Source organism: Heloderma suspectum, chromosome 2, assembly GCF_057233095.1.
Source record: "Heloderma suspectum isolate Gila_16-S chromosome 2, 16-S_ref, whole genome shotgun sequence".
Taxonomy (NCBI): domain Eukaryota; kingdom Metazoa; phylum Chordata; class Lepidosauria; order Squamata; family Helodermatidae; genus Heloderma; species Heloderma suspectum.
The window spans coordinates 363,418,704-363,442,042 of record NC_139459.1 but is presented as its reverse complement, the minus strand read 5'-3'; the positions used below and the strand labels follow the sequence as shown (position 1 = coordinate 363,442,042).

The window sequence follows — 23,339 nt, the reverse complement described above, 5'->3', positions numbered from 1 at the left end:
GCGGCTATGGCCGCCGCCATTTGCATCCCAGCAGGACAACAGGATTCGCGTCCAGAGAGACGGGGCACTCCCCCCCGGCAAGAATTTCGGCGGGGAGGGATGGGGCGCCTCCCCCCCGGCCAGAATTTCGGTGGGGAGGGATGGGGCGCCTCCCCCCCACCACGAAGCAAGCTTCGGGATCAGGTAAGTGACTTTCGTCCATCCCTATTCCTAGCCTTTTAGCTCTGATGTTTTAAATCTCTGCATTGCTGCTAGGTTTTATTCTGGTTGTACTGTTATTTTGTGGTTTTAAGCTTTTATATTGTTTTATGCTGCACTGTGTGGTTTTCATTTTTGTAAACCACCCAGAGATCTTTGGCTATTGGGCGGTATAGAAATGAAATCAATCAATAAATATTCAGACATAATATCCACTTATGGAGGAGGACAGGGCTATTTACAGGGGTGCGGAACTTCAGCCTCTGGGGCCAAATCTCACCTTCCGGGGTTCCCAGATGGCCACACACCCTTTCCCCTGACCACTGATTGTTTGGGGGTTTCCTGCTTTACCTGCAGTTTTTTCTTCATTCTAAAAGTTTGCAAGGCCTCTCCTAAGGCTTAGTGACTAGCTGTAAGAATTTTAAGTGAAAAATATTTTGGTATTTTGGCTCCATGCTTTTGCCTTCATCCCCACCCACCCCTGCAATGTGGCCCCCGAAAACTTCCCTGAAATAGAATTTGACCCTCAGGCCGAAAGAGGTGCAAAACCCCTACTTTAAACACATTGAAAGCCTGGTTAGCATATATGGCAAGTAGCCCAGCACATCAGTGAGTCTGAGCTCAGGCAGGGCAAAAGAACTAAATCAACTCCAGAGTCCAATTGAGTATGTTTATCTAAGAGCTAGGCAAAGAGAAATTCAGAAATAGTCAGTTGCTTTTAAGAAGGGAATTAAAACCAACAGAGATAGCTAGCTCAGACTTTACTTATCAGGAAAACCTAAATAGAGAGCCCACTTACAAAAGCAGCTTGCAGGTGGTGTGTATGTGGGGAGACCTGGGAGTCTCCAGCATGGAAAAGTCTCATTCTGATGTAGTGCAAGCTCCAGATTTTTGAGGGCCCTTGGGCAAGACAACCAATAGGCCCCCTTCTTCACTGCGTTGATCTTCTCACCAGTTCCTCACGCTCCTCCTCCTCTTCCTCACCATTGCTACCACTTGCTTGCTTGACAGGCAGAGAGCAGGTAGGCCGTGTCATCTGCTGATCCTCTTTCTCACCAGCACCGTTGTCGGGTCTAGAGCAAGTGGCAGGTGAAGAAGCAATTTGCCATGGTGAAGAGGAGGAGCACCTCCAGGGAGCTCTTGCCAGTGGGCCCCTGCTGGGGTGTGGCCCTCAACAGGTGCCCAACCACTGTTGTTTTCGCCTCAGGCCAAGACTAAGACTTGGGTTTGGTTCCCACCAAGGGCGTCGTTATGAAATGGCCTACCTAGGCACAGGCCCCGGATCTTTTTTAAGATGAGCCCTGGATATTTTGAACTGTCTTAATTGCCATTTTTAAAAACATTTTCCCATTGACTTGCATTGGAAAACAGAAACGGCCATAACGTTTTTAGTTTGTATTATAAATTCATGACATTTGGAGACGAGGTAGCCCCCATGGATATGATTGAATCTGCCAAATTTCAGGCAGTTAGGTTTAGTGGCTTTTTTGCTAGTCACAGGTAAAATTTGCTATTTTCAAGAAAATCTGTCAAAGCAAACAGCTATAATTTTTTTGTTCTTCCACACAAGTGCATGGAATTTGGGGACCTGGCAGCCCCCATGGAGCTGGCTGAGCCTGCCAAAGTTCAGACAGTTAGGTCCAGTGGCTTTTGTGCTAGCCATGCATAAAGTTTCCTTTTCTCAAAGACTAAAACAAAAAGTAAAAAACTGTCAAGCCACACAGGGGATTAGAGATCCTAATCAGAAGGTGATTAAGGTGTCCATTAGGAGGTCACTATCCCTAATCTCTGGTGTAAGTTTTTTTGAGGTGCAAACAACCTGTCTCCTGCTACTTTTCTGCTCTTACATGCCCACTGTTAGGAGCTTGCATGCAACTAAATTTTGAAGAGGGAGAAGGAAGAGCTCCATGTGAAGTATCGCTTTTTGCACAGCATCTGATTTCACTGCCCCAAACTGGAACCTTTGGCTTCTGCAGAAGTTCAATAGCTTCAGTACAGCAAAGGATCCAATCAGCCTCCACAAACTTCTTTCTCCCCCTCCACTTTAATTTCTCCTAAACAGCTGTAGGACTCAAATTCTCCTCATAAAGGAGAACACCTCATAAAGTTAATTTAAGTACGTGCAATCCTTACAAACCCTCCACAGCCTCCTAAATTCCTCTGAAGTACTACCTCTCTGAAAGGAGCGGCTTACGGAATTCTCTCTACCCCCTCCATCCCCCGCCTCCCACCACACATTTCCAATCACCACTCTTTTCTTCTTCCCTCCCTTATCCTGTTCTTTCTTTCTTTCCCTTCCTTATTCCACCCAGAGCATATCTTGGGGAATTCTTAAAGAGAATTCTGTTCAGTGGGTAAAAGAAGTTCTGAACTGTATTTGACTTTATACAAACAGACAAGAGGTTGGTTTTTCTCTTTCTCCTCACTGAAGCCTTTGAGAAAAGTGGGTTCACATGGTTGCAGAGAAACAAATTAGGGGCTGTTTTGTTTGTCAGTTGCCATTATCCAGTGACAGGAAGGGCTGCAGCCCAGTGGCAGAGCAGCTGCGTGGCACGCAGAAGGTCCCAGGTTCAATCCCCGGCAGCTCCAGGTAGCCCTAGGAATGAATCCTGCCTGAAACCCTGGACAGCCGCTGCTGCCAGTCAGTGTCAACAATACTGGGCTAGATGGACCCAGGGTCTGACTCGGAATAAGGCAGCTTCCTATGTTCCTATGAACAGAAAGCTTTAATAAAATTAGGAGTTGGGGGGGTTAAGTGGAGGGGAGATAAATACTGCTCATTTATACAAGCCTTTGTATGCCTCCTCAGAAGCCCCATTAGGTTTAATTAGGCTTACCCTCAGGAAAGCATGTATAGGATTCCAGCACAAGTTACTTTTGCAGGGAGGTTTGCACCATGATGTTCTGCATGTTTACTCAGAAATAAGTCCTGAGACGTGAGCATGGTAATGCAGGCTTAATACACTGCCTACCTAATTCCGTCTAATGAATTGACTACCCTTTCAGCTCAGTCCTATGCATGTTTTGGTGTGTGTGTGTGTGTGTGTGTGTGTGTGTGTGTGTGTTTGCATGAACTCTAGCTTCAGTAGCGAGGCACTTAGTACATGCTCAAAGCTTCTCCATAACTTAACCCTAGTTTTGAAAACAGATTCATTGGCTGAATCCTGGTGGAGTCTTGGCACAAATGAAGTTATGAGGAGGAAGATACAACGAGAACTTGTGCATAACAAGGAGGAGGTAGAGGAGAGTTGCACAAAACAAGACATCTGTTTTTATGAAGAGTTACTGGAGGATGGTAGGATGAGGAAGGATGGTTGCATGGAGGGGAATAGAATTGGTACGGGGAGAATGTAAGTGTTCAGCGGTGAAAGAAAAGCATTCTGCATATGCTCAGAGCCGCTTTCTATTTAAGAACATAAGAAGAGCCAGGCTGCATAAGACCAAGGTCCATCTAGTCCAACATTCCGTTCACACAGTGGCCAACCAGATGCCCACGGGAAACCCACAAGCAGGACATGAGTGCAATAGCAGCTTCCCACCCATGTTCCCCTGCTGCTGACATTGGTGAAATGCAAATAAATTCTAGTCATTCTAAATTTGCATTCATGCATATCCTTCAGAAACTTTGCAGGTTTCTTGCCTGGGGGACACCTGTGCATTTTCATACAAATTTACCCAAAAACTATTGGGGAAGGGAAGGGAAGGGAAGGGAAGGGAAGGGAAGGGAAAGCAAATCACTCCCTCCCCCAAATTGGAGAACTCCCCTTCCACATGAACTGCTGTGCTTATCTTTCTGAAATGTTGCTGGTTTCTTACTTAGGGACAACTGTAGGTTGTCTGTAATTTTCCGAACAATGGTCCACAAGGAACATAGGGAGATAAGTATATCCTCTTTTGGAGACCTAAAAATGTCAAGGCCACCCTTGCACAAATCCCCCTCTGGCTATCATTCTGAAATTTGGCAGACATTATCTCCTCTGATGGGGCAATGAATCTTAAAAATTTTATCCAATTCTTCCAAGTAATAAAAATGTTATTGGCAGTTCCCTTTAAAAGAAAATCAAAATATAAACCCTGCACCTATTTTTCTGACATTGGGCAGGTGTAATCCCTTCTAGGGGGCTACTATGCCTGAAATTATCATCCAGTTCTGACCAAGAGAAAAAAGTTACAGTTTTTTCCTAATTTCCCATGGTAGTCAACAGGTAGCATAAATACTCATATTTTCCAAACCTTGATTCAGGTTTGGTGCTGGGCTGAAGTGGTCTGGCTACAAATTGGCCCGAGCAGAAGCGGGATGTTTTCCAAAATCAGGCTGAATCAGGGTCTGATTTGAGGCGAGGGGGAGTGCACACTTCTGATATATGTACGAAATCTATACACACATGCACATGCACGCACACATATATATTAGAGGTGTGCTTAGACTTGGAGATGGATGGATGGATGGATGGATGGATGGATGGATGGACGGACGGACGGACGGACGGACAGACAGACAGACAGACAGACAGACAAATATAAATAATATATGCAAATTTGTGTTATGGGCCTGTGCCCTGGATCTTTTAAGAACCTACCAACGCCCCTGGTTCCCACGAATGGCCAGATGATGGGCTGGTTACTGGCACAGTAAGTTAAGGTGCAATCCTATGCATGTTTAGATAGAAAAAAAGCCTACAAAGCTGGGAGTTGTAGGCCTTTTTTTCTGTCTAAACATGCATAGTATTGTACCCTTAGGCTCACATGTTTGCTTCTCTCTCCTGTCCGTCCTCACCTCGTGCACACCAATTCCCCCCGTTTCACTTCTTGATTTGGGACAAACTATAGTTTGCTGTAATGTCTGAAGCAGGCAAGCCATAGTTTGCCTCCAAACCATGGCCCTCTTGCCTCAAAGTGAAGGGCTTAACCAGGCTAACAAGAATGCTGGCTTGGCAAGAGATACACCATGCTTGCTCTTACTAAGTTGTCTGAAATAATGCGCTGATGCTCGCAAGTGATGGAAAAATAGACCCATGACTGAAAATGCTTCCCGGGCTGGGCATTGCTGGGCTGAAATTAGCTTGTGCTTACTGTACTATATGGAGCTGCAATGCAGAACTTAGAGGGGGAACTTGAAGGAAAAAGGGGATGTGCAGAACATGTGGGGAGAAGCTGCGGAGCATGAAAAAAGGGGAACGCTGGCCATAGATGACCTGAAGTTCCAGTAAATGAGTAATTAATATTGGCATAGTAAGCTTTGTTCCGTGCTGTAGGAAGGCTTCTGCTTTTCACATGGATGCTGACACAGGCATTTATACAGCTGTCATGCATCCTTATTAACATGTTTAACATGTTAACATGCCTAACATTTATCAAGATTCAAAAGACTGTGATGATCAGGGGTGCGGCCAGCTAATGTAAGACATTGGATCTAATACCGTTACGGGGTGTGTATGTGTGTGCTTTAGATGGCTATATGTATTATTTCAGCTTGAAAGCACAGAACTAAAATTTATCTTCTGTCCCCCACCACTGTCATTCTGTGCCTTGCAACTACTTCTACAGTCCTGATACATTAGAGAAAAAAAAACCCTCGCTGATCAACCCTGATAAAAAAAGAAAGAAATACTCTGGGCATGTGCAGTTTTGCGCTTTAAACTCCATTAAATCACAACACCATCATGACTATGGGAATAAAATGGGAGTTTGCTTCTGCTGCTCTGATGCTAAACACATTGACTCGGGAATAAGCAACATTTTGGATAATGTATTTTTTAAGTGAAAACAACAAAAATTAGCATCTCTTTCCATGTACATGCCTGGCTATCTGCCCCCCTGACTATGAAATGTTTTTAAACATAAGAACGTAAGAAGCATAAGAAGAAAGGATGCTGTAGCAGGAAGTGGCAGTCTTGGTGGGCCCATGACGGGGGGCTTGTTGCTACTGTCCCAACACCTGCTGCTCTCTGGGTGGTCATCTGGGGGGCCCCTGGGCTATAGGGCCCTGAACCTTGGTCCCAAGGTCCAGCCCAAGCTGCGCCACTATTGATTATGATGACGAAGATGATTACATGTGCATTTGCCTTTCCTCCCAGGAGGTCAGGATGGCATGTAAGGCGCTTGTCCGGTTTTCTGCTGAACTCCAGTGTGAGGTCAGTTAGGCTGAGCGAGACAGAACTGTCCAATAAGCTTGATAGCTGAACAGGAATCAGGATTCAACTGTCTCCAATCCAAGTCCCTATGAATTTATCATACCGGGGTGTGCATATGTCAGGCTTGCAGGATCTACTTGGTTTTTTTACCAGAAGCTTCAGATCCACCAACCGGAGCCTGGTGCAGAAGACATATACTTAGGATTAAAGAATTCTGAGCCCAAGAATTTCAAGTACCAGAACTGGATGAAGCTCCCAGCCCTTCCACACAAAAATGTACTCTTGGTTCCCCCGAGCTCTCTTAATTTCAGGGAAACACTAATTCAGGATGGGAGGGAAGTCACTTTGTTGCTGCTGTTGCTAAACAATTAGGAGCCAGTAATCCTTGCTGATCTACTGCAGTTTGCCCAGGGATCTACCAGTAGATCCAAATCCACCTTCTGCCCACCCTTGTGTACGCTATGCTCAGGCAGCTGCTTGCAGGGATGGAGCGCTGGAATGCTTTTATTAGCAGGGACGCGGATGTGATGGGCCACCCCATTCCACTCAGAATTCCCTGTTCTCTCTGAGCTTTGCTGCAATCCTCATAGTAATGGGGAGAAGTGGATTTTCCCAGCAACTATATATTTCTTGCCTGTTATAACGCAAAGTATTTTGGGGTGGCTTGGTCTTGGATGGGCAATTAAAAGATTCGCTTTACAAAAGATCTGCTCCTGGTAGAGTTGAAAACTCCTAGAACTGGTTCGTTGATATGGCTCAACAGAGCTCCCTGCATTTTTGGACTCTCTTTGGGGGCGTGGCTGTCTTGATGAGTGTCATAATGAGCACCTGCACTTCACAATTTACCGCTCCACCACTGACTACACTCTTTGGCTCTTTTAAGCGAACTCTCACCATTGAATTTCCAAATTTTTAAAAGTGTGCATTTTGAAAAGTTGACATTGAATTCTTATTATTGTCTGTTGTTATTTATCAACATCATAATCATATTTTCATTTCATATAACTGGGGTCTGGAGGAATGTATAACAATGGTGCTTCCTGTAGTAGAGGGTTGGACTAGATGGGCTGTAGGTTACCTTCAACCAGTGGAGGCTGGTGGCTCTGATTTTGGTGGGGCTGTAAATCCATTCTGGGTTTCAGTCAGAACCAGCCAGAACTCCAAAGGAGCTATCCAAGGTGCTGAACCCATTTTTGGGATAGGGTTCAGCACTTTTAAATTTCCTTTAGAGTTCTATCTGGTTCTGACTAAACCCAGAATGGATCCACAGCCCCACCGAAATTGGAGCCACCAGTGTCTATTCTTTTCAACCCCTTCTATGAGGAGACAAGATAGTACAATTATTCCTCCTGGGCCATATAATTTCAGACTGCAAATGGGGAAGTTGCACAACTAAAGCTGTGTTTAGTTATATGTTGGTTGTGTATATTGTCTGTGTGTGTTTCTGTAAATGGCTTTTACACTTTGTATTTTAATGTTTTAATTTCTGTAAACTGCCCAGAGAGCTTCAGCTATGGGGCAGGATAGAAATGTTAATAATAATAATAATAATAATAATAATAATAATAATAATAATTCCTCCATACCAAAAACTCCAAGGACCGGAAGAATGCTTCTTCCAACTTAGCATTCTCTCTGATATGGGAGACTTCCCTACCCTGTGTAGTGCAGGAACGTTTGTTAACATGAAAGCATTCAACCATGGAAACCCCCTCCTGGACCCTTCAGTGGTTCAGTCCAGGACGTTAGACCACTTTGTCTGCTGTTTGCAGGGGTTTGCCCTTTACCTCCAGCGGTCTTTTTTCTTCCTCAGTGTCTCCTCTTTCTCATTCCTACAGGTGACTCATAGACTCTTTACCCAGTGTGGTTTGACTCGCCAGCGGCGCAACCGTTACATCCAGCTTGTCGCTCACAGCCCACAGCTCTCCAGCCCCAATGGCATGCAAACCCTCAACCTACGCTGGAGCACCCGGTATGGCTACCTGCTGGTGCAGACTGACAAGCCAATCTACACCCCACGGCAGAAGGGTGAGCCCAGCTGTAGCCTCGCTCCTAACATGTTTGCATTGTTCTGCTTATTTTAACAGTTGCTTTCCCTGGTCGTCCTGCCACTCTGTACGATCTATAATAATAAGAGTGGATGTGTGCCTGTCCATCACCACCATAGCACCAAGACCCTGAAACCGAGGCATCTGAAACTTAGCATGCATACTAAGGGGGTGTGCAGCTCTGGGTTATTTTGTTTTTAAAACGTATTGCTTAATTTTAATTAATTTTAATGCGTCTACATGGTTGAAGCCTGCAGGAACATCTTCAGCTACTAGGGGCAGACTCCCCTAACCAGCACATAGCTTTGGAGTCTATACAGTTTGAAACCAGGGGAGATTAGTAGGCTGAGGGACAAGAGTTATACACCTTCCCTCGCCTCCCCTCCCATTTTCCTGAGGACCCCCCCCCCTGGAAAATTGACAGACCCCTCCCTCAGGTGGCTATTGGGGTGCACCATGGCCTAGGGGTGCCAACAGTCATGGCTTCACTCAGGGCGGGCACAATGTGTCCAACTCTGAGAGCTGCATCAGTTTGCGAAACCTGGGTCCATTCACTAGTAAACCCAAAGGAGAGGCTTAGGAAAGTAGCTTACTGCACCCTGTGTGTCTTGGACTCTGGGAGTCATCCACAGATTTCATCTTCTATGGTTGCTGCTTTATCTTTATAGTACTGTTATGGGGTTGGGGTTGGTCTGAATTATCTGAAAGAGTCCCTTACAGCCCAGTGCCTCTGACTACAAAGAGATTCCTTCCCAATTCTGGGCTCTTAAGATTTCTGTAAGTGGCGCTATCAGTGTGGATGCCTTGAGGCAATGCTCCTGAGACCTGAGGAAGGATGGCTGATAGCTGGTAACATTCTGGGGATGTGTTGCAATGGCAGGTAGGAAGGCCCAAGAAGGCAAAGGGGTGATGGGTATAGATGACTCATCTTTCTTATTCCCCCCCCCCACTGGTCAAGTGTGTGTGTGTGTGTGTGTGTGTGTAAGTAGCAGGAAGTTAGTCTGTTGGAACTGGGTCTGAAAGGAGGTAGAGAGCTGATTTTGCTCTCTGTAGGAACTCCTTTGGCACTGTGGATTCCTCTTTGAAGTTTGATGGGGAACACAGATCTGTTGGAGTGCCATTGCTATGAACCCTCATCTTATGGCTCAGTGGCAGAGTACATGTTTTGCATGCAGAAGGTCTCAGGTTTATTTATTTCGTGTCCAGATCAAACTTTGCTCTGCCAAAATGTAGCCACCGCCACAGCATTGTCATTAGCTTGCTGTTGATCGTCAACAATACAAGACTCCGGCAGTAATCGACACAGCATCAGATGCACTGGGTCTTGGGTTTCTCCACATTCACATAATGTATTGTCGTCAACCAGCAACTCCCACTTAAATAAATTCATCTTACACCTTGGTACCCCCACCCTCATCCTATTAATTGTCCTCCAAACTATATAAGGGAGAGTATTTCCAGCGGCCATTTCTTCCTTTGTTAAAATACTCAACTTGGTATGCTCATTCCTCCATTTATTTATCTGATTCTGCTCTTTGGTCCCCTCTAGGATATTAGTTCTTGACATAAAGCTCTTTCTAGATCTAAGTCGACGAATTGGGGGAATATAACCGCTCAAAGGGTGACAAGAGTCAGTCTCTTGCTTAGTTCTTTCGGCATCTGCTTCTACTTCCCTTCTAATCTTAGGTGGAGCAATGCCAACAAGAGAATATAGTTTATTAATGGGCATTGGTCTGAGGCATCCTATTCAATCCCAGACATCTCCAGGTAGGGCTAGAAAATAATCCTGCTTGAAACCCTGGAGAGCCGCTGCCAGTCAGTATCGACAATACTGGGCTAGATGGACCCAGGGCCTGACTCAGGATAAGGCAGCTTCCAGGGTTCCTATCCTCAGCCTGTATATATGAGGAAATAAACCTTATGTCACAGAAACACCGTATGTCTCCAGTACGCTCCTTGTAAGGAAGCTGAAACTCCCGAAACATCTCACCTCTTGGAAGTGTGGTTGCTGCGCATAACAACATATAGATAGCCTCCCCCCTCCCCCCTCCACAGATACAAATTCTGTGTCTTTAACAGATACATTATTTATTTATTATTTATTTATGCTGAGGATGCAATCGATTGATTTCCCTGTGAGCAAAGGTTACAACATCTGGGGTTGTTTAGCTTAGAAAAAAGGCAAGTAAGGAGAGACGTGATAGAGGTGTGCAACATTGTGCATGATGTGGAGAGTGTGGATAGGGAGAAATTTTTCTCCATCCCTCAGAATCCTAGAACCCAGTGGAGGCATCCCATGAAGCAGATTGGTATGAGATTCAGGACAGGTAAAAGAAAGTACTTCACACAGTGCATAGTTAAACTAGAATTCACTTCCACAAGATGTAGTGATGGCCACCGATTTGGATGGCTTTAAAAGGGGGTTGGACAAATTCATGGAGGAAAAGGCTTTTGATGACTGGTAGTCCTGATGGCTTTATGCTGCCCCCAGTATCAGAGGCGGTATGCCTATACACACCAGTTGCTGGGGAACATGGGCGGGAGGGTGCTGTTGCGCTCGTGCCCTTCTTGAGGGTCCCTGGTCGACAGCTGGTTGGCCGCTGTGTGAACAGAATGCTGGACCAGATGGACCCTTGGTCTGATCCAGCAGGGCTCTTCTTATGTTCTTATGTTTGGGGCTGTAATAAGTCACACTCGCACAGAAACCCAACACAAAACTCTCACGCACGCGACCCAGGAGCCCTTGTTTCCCCCTCTCAAATTCACATTTGGTTCTTTCATTCCAGTGAATTTCCGAGTCTTCGCCCTGGATCACAAATTGCGGCCAAGTGCTGAATCGGTCATCATCACTGTTCAGGTAATGAGGAAGTTGTTCAAGCAAAAAAAGGAAGTTGTAGTTGGGTCTTGGAGGAAGGGCAGAAGGTGGGAAACTTGCTAGTATTAACACACCGGTGCTTTTTTTTTTTTAACCTCCTCCACCTTTCTGTCTTTCCTTCTCTTGGTTTCCATCAGAACCCACGGGGTCTTCAGGTCCGGAAAGTTGAGCGCATGCCAGTCAATTTCGTGATAAAAGATCACCTGACAATCCCTGATATCTCCGAGTAAGTTTCACCAGCGGTGTAACGAGGTGCAACCCAACCCAACTGGTAGTGTAGAGCAGCCTTCCCGATCCTGGCGCCCCCCAGATGGGTTGCACCACAACACCCATAATTCCCAGCCACATTGGCTGGGGATGATGGGAGTTGTGGTCCAACCCATATGGAGGGCATCAGCTTAAGGGAGGCTGGTATAAGCAAATGCCTGGGATGGCAACATTCCTGGGCCCCCAAATGAATGCTGCCACTGTTCCTTCATTATATAGAAGTGAACGGAGCAAATGTCCCTCCCCTTCAGACCATCCACTTGTATGGAGCAGGGAGGAGGGGCTGGAATCTGGAACTGGAGCTTAAAGAGGAACTCCATTCTGCCCCCCTGAGCCATATATACCACAAAACAAAGGAGAGAATGCAAAAACGGATTTTCACCTAGGACAACCAAAGAGCTCAAGCCAGCCCTGGGTGTAAATTTAAGAGCCTTTCTACATGAGCAAACTTCACTCATGGTAGTTTGCGGATCCTTTACATGATGTCATCCTCCTCTAGGTCCTCTCCATGCTTTACAACCATTATCGTGAATTTTTTCCTAACAAGGAAAGTTTGGTATTATTTAGAAATGGCAGAGTGAGAGTCTCATGTAATTGCACAATCATACTACACCACAGCACCATCTAGTGGCTGTGTAATGAAACATATAGAAAGGCAGAGAAAGAAAAGCCCAGGAAAAAGCACATGTAAAGGAGCAGAACTCAATCCTGCAAAGAATCCAAAAGCAGAAGCCTCGGTAAAAGTGCGGGATAAAAGCTTCATGTAGAAATGCGCTATGAGCAGGGAGAAGCAGAGATGCTGCCTCCACACCTTGGCCCATTGGGATTCCTGAAATGGAAGGCTGTTTGGGGATTGCTGGTTCCAAAACTGCCCCCCTCCCCGCAAGGTGGAATCCAGCAGTGGTTTGTGAAACAGAGGTTCCTTTTATTTTTTCCTGGAAAAGCATATGCTTTAGCAGCTGCATGGGACACAGAATTTCAGCAGGGGGCAGCTTTTCCCAGTATGAAGATGCAACAATACCAGTTGGATTTCTGCACATAGCTGCTGACACAGAAACTCTGACCAAAAGTAAAAAAAAAGAAAAAGAGTGACAATGCCAAAAATAAAGAATGTCATTTATTTAAAACCTGAGAGCTCCAAAGTGTCTGATATTTTTGGAAGCTCAATCTGGCATTCCAGTTATTACTTCCCAATTTCCAGGGGTTAAACCATAGGATGGAATGCAAATTCATGGAAGGGTTGCCAACTTTTTTAAAAAAACATCCTGACCTGGTCCTGTGTCTTTAGTGGTTGCTTGATATGCAGGGATTAACACTGGAAGTGTTTCAAATTATCACTTGCTAATGCCTGCAGATCAGTTGCTGTTAAAGGCAGAATAAGCAAGGGCTGGATGATAAGTTGACAACTCTAATGTCAGACCAAAGCCCAGATCCAAAGGCCTACTCTAGGACAGTCAAGGACTATCCTCTTGTAGTAGGATTTTTTATTTGATTTTTCATTTTGATTTTGATTTGATTTTTGATTTTTTGTACTCTAGGACAGTCAAGGACTATCCTCTTGTAGTAGGATTTTTTATTTCTGTTTTCCTTTGAGCAGTAGAGCCCTATGGAGCAGCATCACAAACTGCCTTTGAAAGTCCTCTGTGGTCCAAACATCCGTTGCCATACAGCAGCCTTCAGCTCCCAGCATGCTGAGAGTTATAGTCCAACACATCTGAAGGGAACCAGGTTTGGGAAGGCTGCCATACAACAGGGGTGGCGGAAATGCTGTTCAGGAAGCACAATTTCAGTGCGCACTTCAGCATGCAGACTTGGCTGAGTTGGATCTGGCCCACTCTGCACTGGCTTACATTTCCTCTTGCTCTTTCTGTCTTCCTCCCTTCCAGGCCAGGGATTTGGCAGATCACAGCCCAGTTTGTCAACACGCTGGGTTCCAACACAACAACAGAGTTCGAGGTGAAAAAATATGGTATGTTCTTGGGGCAGCTGCATTCCTCTCCCCCCCCCCCGACAGATGCCCAGTGCTTCTAAGAGCTGTGTGACAGGGTGCAATTCAACAGGTGCAGTATTCGACTGTGTCCTGGAAAGGCAATTATTAAAAAACCTGAACGTGGCTTTTCTTTTCATGAGAAAGTGGTACATTCTTACTTGCTAGGGTCCAGCTTATGAGGCTGTCCAACTTAGAGTTAAAAACGGCTCAGGTGTAAGAACAATAGCAACCTCTGTCTGAGTACTGCTGAATAGTCAATAATGGCCTTAGGTGGCACATTGGTCTGATTGAGTCTAATGCAGCTTCACAAGGCTGGCTGCAGAGGGTGGTGAGGCTGGTTTTTTGCCAGGGCCCCAAACATAGCCACACCACTTTGCACAGAGCAGCCAGAAGGGGAGAAGCAGCATCCCATCAGAGGGAGAGATGAGAGAGCAAGGCCCACACAGCTGGTAGGCATGAAAGGGTCTTTTCAGTGGTAGGCGCCAAAGACACTTCCACCATGCTTCCATAAATACCCCCAACATTGAGTAGAGTCAGGCCTACTTGAGCAGAGTGTGGTACTACACTAGCCTGGGGCTACCACAGATGAGGCCCTGCTCCCAGCTGTAGCAGGTAGTGATCATTCCCTGAGTGGGATTCCCTAGACCAGGACTTTCCCAGAAGCTCTTCAGCAGCTGCCCAATGATGAGGAAAACTGTACTTGTCAAACTTCAGCCTGTCTTCTTTCTCTCATTTAGTGCTCCCCCATTTCGAGGTGACAATTGTTCCAGAACGGAAATATATTATGGTCTCAGAACGGCAGGACTCTGACTTTCAAATTGACATTCAGGCTAAGTAAGTTGCACTCAGGAGGTCCCATTTCCAATACAATTAATTAACTAATTAAAAATGTTGTATGCCCCCTTGAGCATTCTTCAGGGAGACTTGTAATCCAAAATGGCCATTGCTGGCTGGGGTGATGGGAGTTGTAGTCCAACACATCCGGAGGGCACCAGGTTGGGGAATGCAAAAAATGCAGATAAATTAAAAACGAACGTTTATTTGGGAGCTGAGCCACCGCCACTGGTTTGGACACATTGTCTGAAAAGGGGGGGGGGGTTCACAATTGGCTGATAGTTGACACAACTATCAGGGTTCTGTCGGTGAGGGGATGAGAATATATTACTGTGTTGTGTGTGTGGGAGGGTGATGATTCTCAGTAAGATCTGTTCAGACATCCTGTAGCTGTGTACAGTAAACACATGAGGAGAGGGACCACTCTTGCCCCTCCATCCTGCCCAGGCGTTTCCGGCACCCTGTATTCGTGGAGAGTGACGTTCTGGAGTGGAGAGCTTCCTGTATCCATGGAGGCCCTCCACACAACTGAAAACACAAGTCACACATCCTTTTGTGTAAGCAAAAGGACTTGTACCTTTAGCTTGTGTGTCTAGCACATGGGCCCATTCAATATTTTACAGCAAAAGTCACTCCGTGTATGCAGAAACAGTGAGCAGGCTAGCGGTCGAGGTGCTCCTAAGGAAAACCCCCATGTGGTATTAAACGAGGTGGCGGCGGTGGGGAGACATATACCTTTCCCACCCCAAATAGTTTTTATATTATGTTTTATATTGTAATTTAAAAGTTTTAATCTTTTCTAAACTGCTCAGAGAGGTTTAGCTCTTGGATGGTATAGAATATAGTAGTAGTAGTAGTAGTAGTAGTAATAATACTCCTTCCCCCAAAGCTAACCTTTTGACCTGGCTTCCTCCCTCATTTCCACACTAGATTCTTCTATGGGAAGGGGGTCACTGCCACAGCTTATGTGCGTTTTGGCGTCAGTGATGATAAAGGGGGTAAAATGTATATCCCAGGACTGGAGCAACAAGTCTCGGTAAGAGGACACAGGCCTTAATTGTTTTCAACTGTTTTTAAAGTGTTTTTTTTAATTGTAAAAGTTTTTAAATCATTGCAAGTTTTAACTCTTGGGGGTTCTATTTGGGCTGAAAGACGACTCATATATTTATTAATAAATGTGGCCAGCGTGGTACAGTGGTGAGAGTGTTGGACTGGGAGCTGGGAGATCCAGTTTCTAGTCCCCACTCAGCCATGAAGCTCACTGGGTGACTTTGGGGCAGTCACAGACTCTCAGCCCAACCTACCTCACAGGGTTGTTATGAGGATAAAAGGGAGACGAGAAGGATAATGTAAGCCGCCTTGAGTTCCTTGCAAGAGGAAAAAAGGCGGGATATAAATGCAATAAATAAATGCAATAAATAAATGCAATAAATAAATAATAAATTAAACAATCAAATAAAATCTCAGCAGTCTTGAGGATTAAGCATGCTCAGCGGCCACAAAATACTGACTGAGTGCTGGGTGGGTAACAGGAAACCATATGGAAGGGCGGACAGAATGGAGTATTGTGGAGGAGGGCACAGCTGGCTGGCTGGAACAGTGAACAGAAACTGCAACAATTTGTTGCAGGTCCCACTTCACCATGTTGGTATTCCATTTCGGCCAGCTTATCTCTTAACCAGTAATATCTCAAAGCAGGCCCAAACTAAAGAAATAGCTGGCCGCTGCCAATATGCTTTCCCATCCGCAGTGCCTACTACGGCCCCACATCTGAAGCATGGATTAGGGTGCTCTAGCTCCAGAGTCTCCAACGTGGTTCCCATGGGCACCAATGTGTCCATGGACACGTCTCTTGATGCCTACCAGGCTGCCTGCTCCTCCGGATTTTTGTTTCTTCAGATTTTTATTTTATTTTATTTGTTTTAATTGAGAGGCTGGCATGCTGCAAAGCGAAGTTCTGCCCTCCAGCACCATCTTTATTTGGGTTTGAAAGGGTGGTTTAGCATTTTGGAGCTCAGACACACACACACACCCCGCCGCCTTGTACTTAGGTTCTTGGGCATGTTACTTTTGGGGGGGCCTCACCAGTTTGCCATCTGGGAAATGAGTGTTTTGTGATTGTCTATGCCCAGCATGGCAGCCATTTTATGAATGGGCAAGCTCCTCCATGGCAGCCGTTTTTTGAGAGTGCCCATGACATTCTTCCAACATTCTAAATGTGCCCACTGACCCAAAAAGGTTGGGAACCCCTGCTGTCTCTTGTACTCCCTGAACTCCTCCATCTGGCCCTGAAATCTCGCTCGTCCTTTATCTCGGGACCTAGGAGAATTGTGCTTGCAGCCTACCTGAATATGTATATAATAAGAATTATCTTCTATCCTCCACCCCCACCCTAACTCCATCCATATCAGGTAACCGATGGCCTTGGGTCACTAACCCTAAAACGCAGCCTCCTTTCTGAGAAACTGGGCCGCCCTCTGCAGGACTTCATTGGAACGGCACTCTACATCGCAGCCACTGTCATTGAGATAGCAAGTACGTTTAGGGACGGGAACCCCTTATGATCCGCTCAGAGCATGTCTAACATTAAGGCTCAGCCAAAACCACACAAATGTTTCCATGTTTGGCGGTTGTTATTTTTCCTCATACGCCTCTCTTCCCTTTCTCAACCCTAGTGAGATGTACATTAATTTTCTTCCGAACTGCACACTTCTGCCCTAAAGCTCAGAATGTCGTATGCAATTACATTGAACTGCCCTTTTTGCTACATGAAGTCTAATGAGCAGGGTAGACCTGTGCAGTGTTGTTGACTTGAGCTCGTTGAAAGAGAACAGAGGGGAAATTTATTCTGCTGGCTGCTTACAATATCTTACTTGGGCATCCCTTTGTATGTTTGCGTCCAACAGAGGGATGGTCGCGTCTCTTTCTTTTTATTCATTGACTCTTCTCTCATTCCTGCAGGTGGAGAGTTGGAGGAGCAAGAGCTTGCCTCTGTGAAGTTTGTGTCATCTCCATATTCAGTGGACCTGTCTAAAACCAAGCTCCATTTTGTGCCCGGGGCCCCCTTTGAAGTGCTGGTGCGTCTGTTGTGTCTCCTGCAGTGCGCCTGTTCTGTGTGGTGTCATCTTGTGGCAAGGGGTGGCCCACATCCCATCCTTGTTTGTAACTTTTTTGCCCCCAAGAGCTACATGCTCTCTGTCACACACACAGCAAGACCCCAGTCAGTTTCTCCCCCCCGCTCTCTCTCTCTCAATCCCTCTCTCTCACACACAGTTCTTTATCTTTAAATTTAACTTGGACTAGACAAATAGAGGATTCTCCTCTGTAAAAGAGGACACTTGGCCACCCTATTTTACTTTCTGTAGGTCAATATACATGCATTTGTGAATTAGCTCTTGCATTTTACCTATCTGTTGCATATATCCAATGCCTCTTGAAAACACACCTATTCACCCAGGCTTTCCCTGACCTGTGAGGGACTCTGTTACTACTCTGTTTCATTGTTATAGTATTGTGATATTTTTGAATGTTCTAATGTTTTAATGATTTATTATTTTATCTGAGTTTTTATATTGATTTCATTCGTACCCCACCTTTCTACCAAGAAAAATGCAGCATATTGTTATATTGTATTTTAAGGCGTACTGCTTAGGGACTTCATATATTAAGCTGTATAGCAGTATTATAAATAAATAAAAGAATAAAATCATCAATGTGAGTATCTAAACCCATGTGCCATGAACCTTTCTGGATCATTTTTTCCCCAGGCGACTGTTTCACTCTCAGACGGCACACCTGCCGCCCACCTTCCAGTCCACTTCTCAACCCAGATAACAGGAGCCCCGTCTCCTGGTGATGACCAAATGGACAGCAACGATGAGGGGCTCGTGACACACAGGATCAATGTTTCTCCCAGAGCTACGTCAATCACTGTCACGGTAGAGGCCCTGCACCCCCTGCTAAAAGTGGGAAGGGACAGGATCAATCATCTAGAAAGGAGGAGGAGGAGGGAGAAAGGGCAGTTGCACTAAGGTAGGGGTGTAGAACCTCAGGGCCAGGGGCCAAATCTGGCCCTCCAAGATTCCCCAGATGGCCATGCTCCCTTCCCCTGATCCCACCCTGTTTTCCCCAACCATTGATTATTTGGTGGTTTCCCGGCTTTTCTGCAGTCTTTGTCCATTCTGAAAGGTTGAAATGCCTCTCCTAAGGCTTAGTGACTGGCAGAAAGAGCTTGAAGCTAAAATATGCGGTGTTTTGGCCCTGCCCCTTTGCCTTTGGCCCTGCGCACCATTGGAATGCGGCCTCTGAGAGCTTCTCCAAAATGGAATTTGGCCCTTGGGCTGAAAGAGGTTCTGCACCCCTGGACTAAGGGAAGGCTGATGTGGGCTCTAGAAACAGGGAGGTTCAATGGACTTAAGAACTCCCTTCCATGGATCGTCTTCTTTTCCGCTTCTCCTCCTGCAAGCAGTAGGAAGTTCACATCAGCTTTCAGTTTTCTTTCGAAGGAGGAGGAGAAATAGCACAAGTCAAAAAATTGATGGCGTACTTATAACCACACAATATTTTGCCAATGCACAGGTTGAGCAGGAATTCGCTACCACAGGAATTCGCTGCCATAAGGCCAGCAGGTTATGGCTTTAAAGGAAGATTAGCCAAATTCATGGAGGGGGAAGAGGCCATCTGGTAACCATCTTCAAAGATGTGTAGGGCTCTCACATAGGTGATGGGGCAGAAATGTTTTCTGTGGCTTCAGAGGGAAGGACCCAACCCTACAAACGACAAATTACAACTTTGGATCCTTCCCCATCCTCCTCACCAAGGATCCCATGGAGATTCTTTGACCCATCCTCTACACCAAACAACTTTTCCCAGGATTCCTTGCTCAGAGGCCAGGCTTTAAGACTTGTTTCAGTGCTGCATGTATGAGTCTGCTCACCCCTCCCTCCACCGTCAGGGCTGCAAGGAGGAGATGGCGAGCATTCCTCTTCCCTTGTCATCTAATGGCAGCTTGTTGTTTCATCCGAACGGAGAACTGTGGTTAATTTTTAACTGTGGTTTACCTCATCAAGCTGAGATCAGAAACATGGTTTGAAAACCATGGAAGCCTTTAAAACGGGGATGGGGAATGTGTGGCTCTCCAGATATTGTTGGACTGCAACTCCCCTCAGTTCTAGCCAGCATAACCAATGGTGAGGGCTCAGAGACCTTTATTACAGTATTACAGTAGTCAGTTTTATTTAATTATAGTATTACAGTAGTCAGTTTTTATTTAATTACAGTATTACAGTAGTCAGTTTTATTTATTTAAAAGTAGCTCAAAGACCTTTATTACAGCATTACAGTAGTCAGTTCTGGATGTGACCTGTGTGTGTGTCTTTGTTGCCCCCACAGCTAACAGTTGGGACAGAGTCTCCGGCAGAAGTCACCCTGACCGCCAGAGCCACAAAATCTCCAAGCGGCAACTACTTGATCATTGACAGCTCCAAATACCAAGGCTTGAAACCTGGAGAGACCCTCACGCTATGGCTGAAACATGAGGGATCAGATACCTTCTCCAATTTCTATTACATGGTGAATCCTTGTGGCAGGAGGATCGGCCCCATCATTTCTGAGATGCATGGGAAAGGAGTCTCTGACGTTATCAAGGGCTGTCAACTCTTTGTCAACTTCTCACCTACCACTTGGCCCATGGGTCTGAGGTTCCACGCCTGAGGCCCATGAGCCAAATCCAGCATGCCTGGAATCCCAGTCCACCCCTCCAGGCTTCCCTGATGGCCACATCTCCTTCGCCTTCCCCTGACTACCGAGCGTTTGATGATTTCCCGGGTTTTGTATGTTTTTCCCCCATTCTAAAAAACTGAAATGCCTCTCTCACACTTGGCTACTAGCAGTAAGAGCTTCAAGTGAAAAGACCCTGATATTTTGGTCTCACCCCTTTTACCTCTGGCCCTGCCCCCTTTGCCTTAGGCCCCGCCCACCACTGGGATGTGGCTCCCAAGAACGTCTCTGAAATTGAATTTGGCCCTCAGGCTGAAGTAGGTTTGACACTCAGCCCCAGGAAGGATTGAGTTCAGGGCTTGTTACACTGAGATAGCAGCCATGTGACCAAGCCTCCAAGTGAACAGGTGATTGTAGCAGTTCAACTTTCCCTAATCCCTCGCTTTGTTTCCTTGGGCTGATCTAAATATGCAAAAGAGTATGTGGCACCATCTTTCCTGGACTGTACCAATTCAGACTGCAGGTAGGAGAATAACTGAATGCTTCTTTACATTTAAAACATCCCCTCCATATAAAAAGTTAGCATGTCAGAGTGAAGGTTAATTTATTTGTTTATTTAAATATGTATATGATGGAAGTTGCAATCCAACACATCTGGAGATATCAGGTCAGGGAAGTTTGATGTACATCCTGCATTTTCTGTTCTACTCAAGTGATGCTTAAAGCAGTTTACAATATTTCCATTAAAACAGTCATAAAACTTTAAAATTATCTGAAGTTAAAAAAAATACCATTTTTGACCTAGCCTTTTCCCTGGCATGCAAATTGTCCATGTAATGGAGATTTAATATGTAGAGAAGTGTTCAAATATGTGATTTCCTCATCTGTGGTCTGATGTTTTATAGTCCGGGTAGGACTACGCTATGTGCTATTTCAGCAAGATGATGGCCTGATTCACACTTAATGCTAAGCCATGGTGCAGTTAGTTGAAATCTGGTTTGTCAGTGACTGAGTTTGGATGACACATCATGGCTCGTCATGGGTTATTTAACCTATGATGTGCCATGGCACCCGCAGGCACCATATTACATATTCAACCCCTGCTTGGGGGATTGTCGTGTTGTGCGAACCTGGCAAGCGTGAGTTATATGAGGATTAAACAACCCTAAAGCAGACCATGGGTTATGCGAGGGTTGTTTATCACTTGCATAATTCACGCTCACCAGGTTCACACGACACGACAACCCCTGACAGGGATTGCATATTCAAATTGGTGGCTGCACACACCCCACACTCACCACAGCCTCATGGGCTGTAGTGTGATGCGAACAGCTTTATTGTGTCCAAACCCATCCCTTCAAACAACGCCTGGTTCGTTGATCAGCTATAAACCATAAACAGAAGCCATGGTTTGTTGTTCGCTTCCAAAATCTAGCATGTTTAAAACATGGCTTGTTGTGATGTCTGAATCCAAAACTGTAGCTTATGCTTGGCTTGTTTGTGCCACTGTCTGCCCACCATGAAACAGAGGTGCTTGGCAAGAGCAGCCTGAAAATGAAACCACTCTGAAGGCTTGGAAAATGGGCGGGAGAGAAACAAACCAGAAATAAGGAAAATAAGTCGCAGGTTGTTTGCTTGTCTGCAAGACAATTCATGGCTAAAGCAACAGACGATGATTAACAGAAACCCTGGCTTCATGTTATGTGCAAATGCAGCCAACGTGTATATGACTTTGAATATTCAAAAGCGCTACATATTCATGTTAAATATTACTCTCTGAATCAGCTCTTTTCTTCCAGGTTTTGAACAAAGGGGACATTGTATCTGTAGGCAAAGTGCCCCGTGGCTCCTATAGAGCAGTGTCCATTCAGATCACACCCAACCTGATGCCAACTTTTCGCTTTGTGGCCTTCTACCGTGTTGGAGAGGAAGTTGTGGCAAACTCCATCTGGGTGGATGTCGTTGACCGCTGCGAGGGGAAAGTGAGTCACGCTTGAAAATGATCTTGCTTTCATGAACGTTCTTTCCCAGAATCCACTGCTACAGATTGTGGAGTTGATTTATATGTTAGATCAGTGGAGGTGGTGGCTCTGATATCAGTGGGGTGATGAATCCACTCCAGGTTTCAGTCAGAACCAGTCAGAACTCCAAAGGAGCTATCCAAGGTGCGATGGATCACTCCTTAGAGTTCTGACTGGTTCTGACTGAAACCTGGAGTGGATTCACTGCCCCACTGACATTGGAGCCAGTGGCTTCCACTGTGTTAGATATTCAGCACTAGTACAGATCCAAAGAAGAGTCTGAGGATGCTGGTCATTGTTAACGTTAAGCTGGTCGCAGCCTGGGTTGTGCCCAGCTGGTGGACTGCCAGGAAGCTCCATTCAAGCAGCTCTGAGCTGTGCAAAGGAAAAGCTGTGCATGAGTTCAACAGGTGGCAGAATGTTTCACTATGGAATACTCCTGTTCAGGGTGCCGTCAGCCATCCCCTTTTCCAGTATACTCTGTTACATTCCCCGCCCCCTGCCCTCAGCAGACACTCAGCGTTCTATAGCCATTGAACTTCTTTAGTTCTAACTGGGCTGTTTTAGGTTTGTTTTTTTGCCCCCACCCGCCCAGGGCAGGGGTGGGGAATGTGTGGCCCTCAGATGTTGCTGGGCAGCATCTCCCACCAGCCCTAGCCAGCATAGCCAGTAGTGAGGGAGGATGGGAACTGTAGTTCAACAATACCTTGAGGGCTGGACACTTCCCATCCCTGCCCTTGGGTTTTTTCCTACATGTTTTTTCTTCTTCTGAAAACCTTGAGGTTCCCCTGTACATGCTGATCCCCCTTCTTGTTTCTCAGTGGCCCCATTTTAGCTACTAGCTGTTGGCACTCAGCACCTGAGTTTGCTGTTACAGGGGATGATAAATAAAATTGGGAGGTAATACATATAGAACAAGGCTTTAAAAATTGTATAACCATCATGTTTAAATAGCATTCATCCTCCTCCTCCTCCTCTTCCTGCTAACGCTACCACCATCAGTCTCCGGCATTGTACAATTGTAAACTCAAGGCAAATTTCCACAGGAACATAACATGCCAGGGAAAAGAGTTCTTTATGTTCTGGGGAAAAGTTCTATGGTAAGCCCAAGCAGTGGAGGCTGGTGGCTCCAACTTCAGTGGGGCAGTGGATCCATTCTGGGTTTCAGTCAGAACCAGCCAGAACTCTAAAGGAGCTATCCAAGGTGTTGAACCCTATCCCACAAACAGGTTAAGGACCTTGGATAGCTCCTTT

At 45.7% G+C, this 23,339-nt stretch overlaps 1 protein-coding gene across 1 annotated transcript in view; it reads left to right on the top strand.

Moving 5' to 3' along the window:
- Positions 1 to 23,339, top strand: part of LOC146355718 (complement C4-A-like) — a 93,555-nt gene that overhangs the window by 5,701 nt on the left and 64,515 nt on the right. Inside the window, exons 3-13 of the mRNA XM_084830638.1 lie at positions 8,171 to 8,360; positions 11,167 to 11,237; positions 11,393 to 11,481; positions 13,409 to 13,491; positions 14,250 to 14,346; positions 15,277 to 15,382; positions 16,758 to 16,881; positions 17,308 to 17,423; positions 18,114 to 18,284; positions 19,738 to 19,917; positions 21,864 to 22,046. Coding sequence (XP_084686764.1) covers positions 8,171 to 8,360; positions 11,167 to 11,237; positions 11,393 to 11,481; positions 13,409 to 13,491; positions 14,250 to 14,346; positions 15,277 to 15,382; positions 16,758 to 16,881; positions 17,308 to 17,423; positions 18,114 to 18,284; positions 19,738 to 19,917; positions 21,864 to 22,046 — 1,410 coding nt within the window. The remainder of the gene's footprint in view (positions 1 to 8,170; positions 8,361 to 11,166; positions 11,238 to 11,392; positions 11,482 to 13,408; positions 13,492 to 14,249; positions 14,347 to 15,276; positions 15,383 to 16,757; positions 16,882 to 17,307; positions 17,424 to 18,113; positions 18,285 to 19,737; positions 19,918 to 21,863; positions 22,047 to 23,339) is intronic.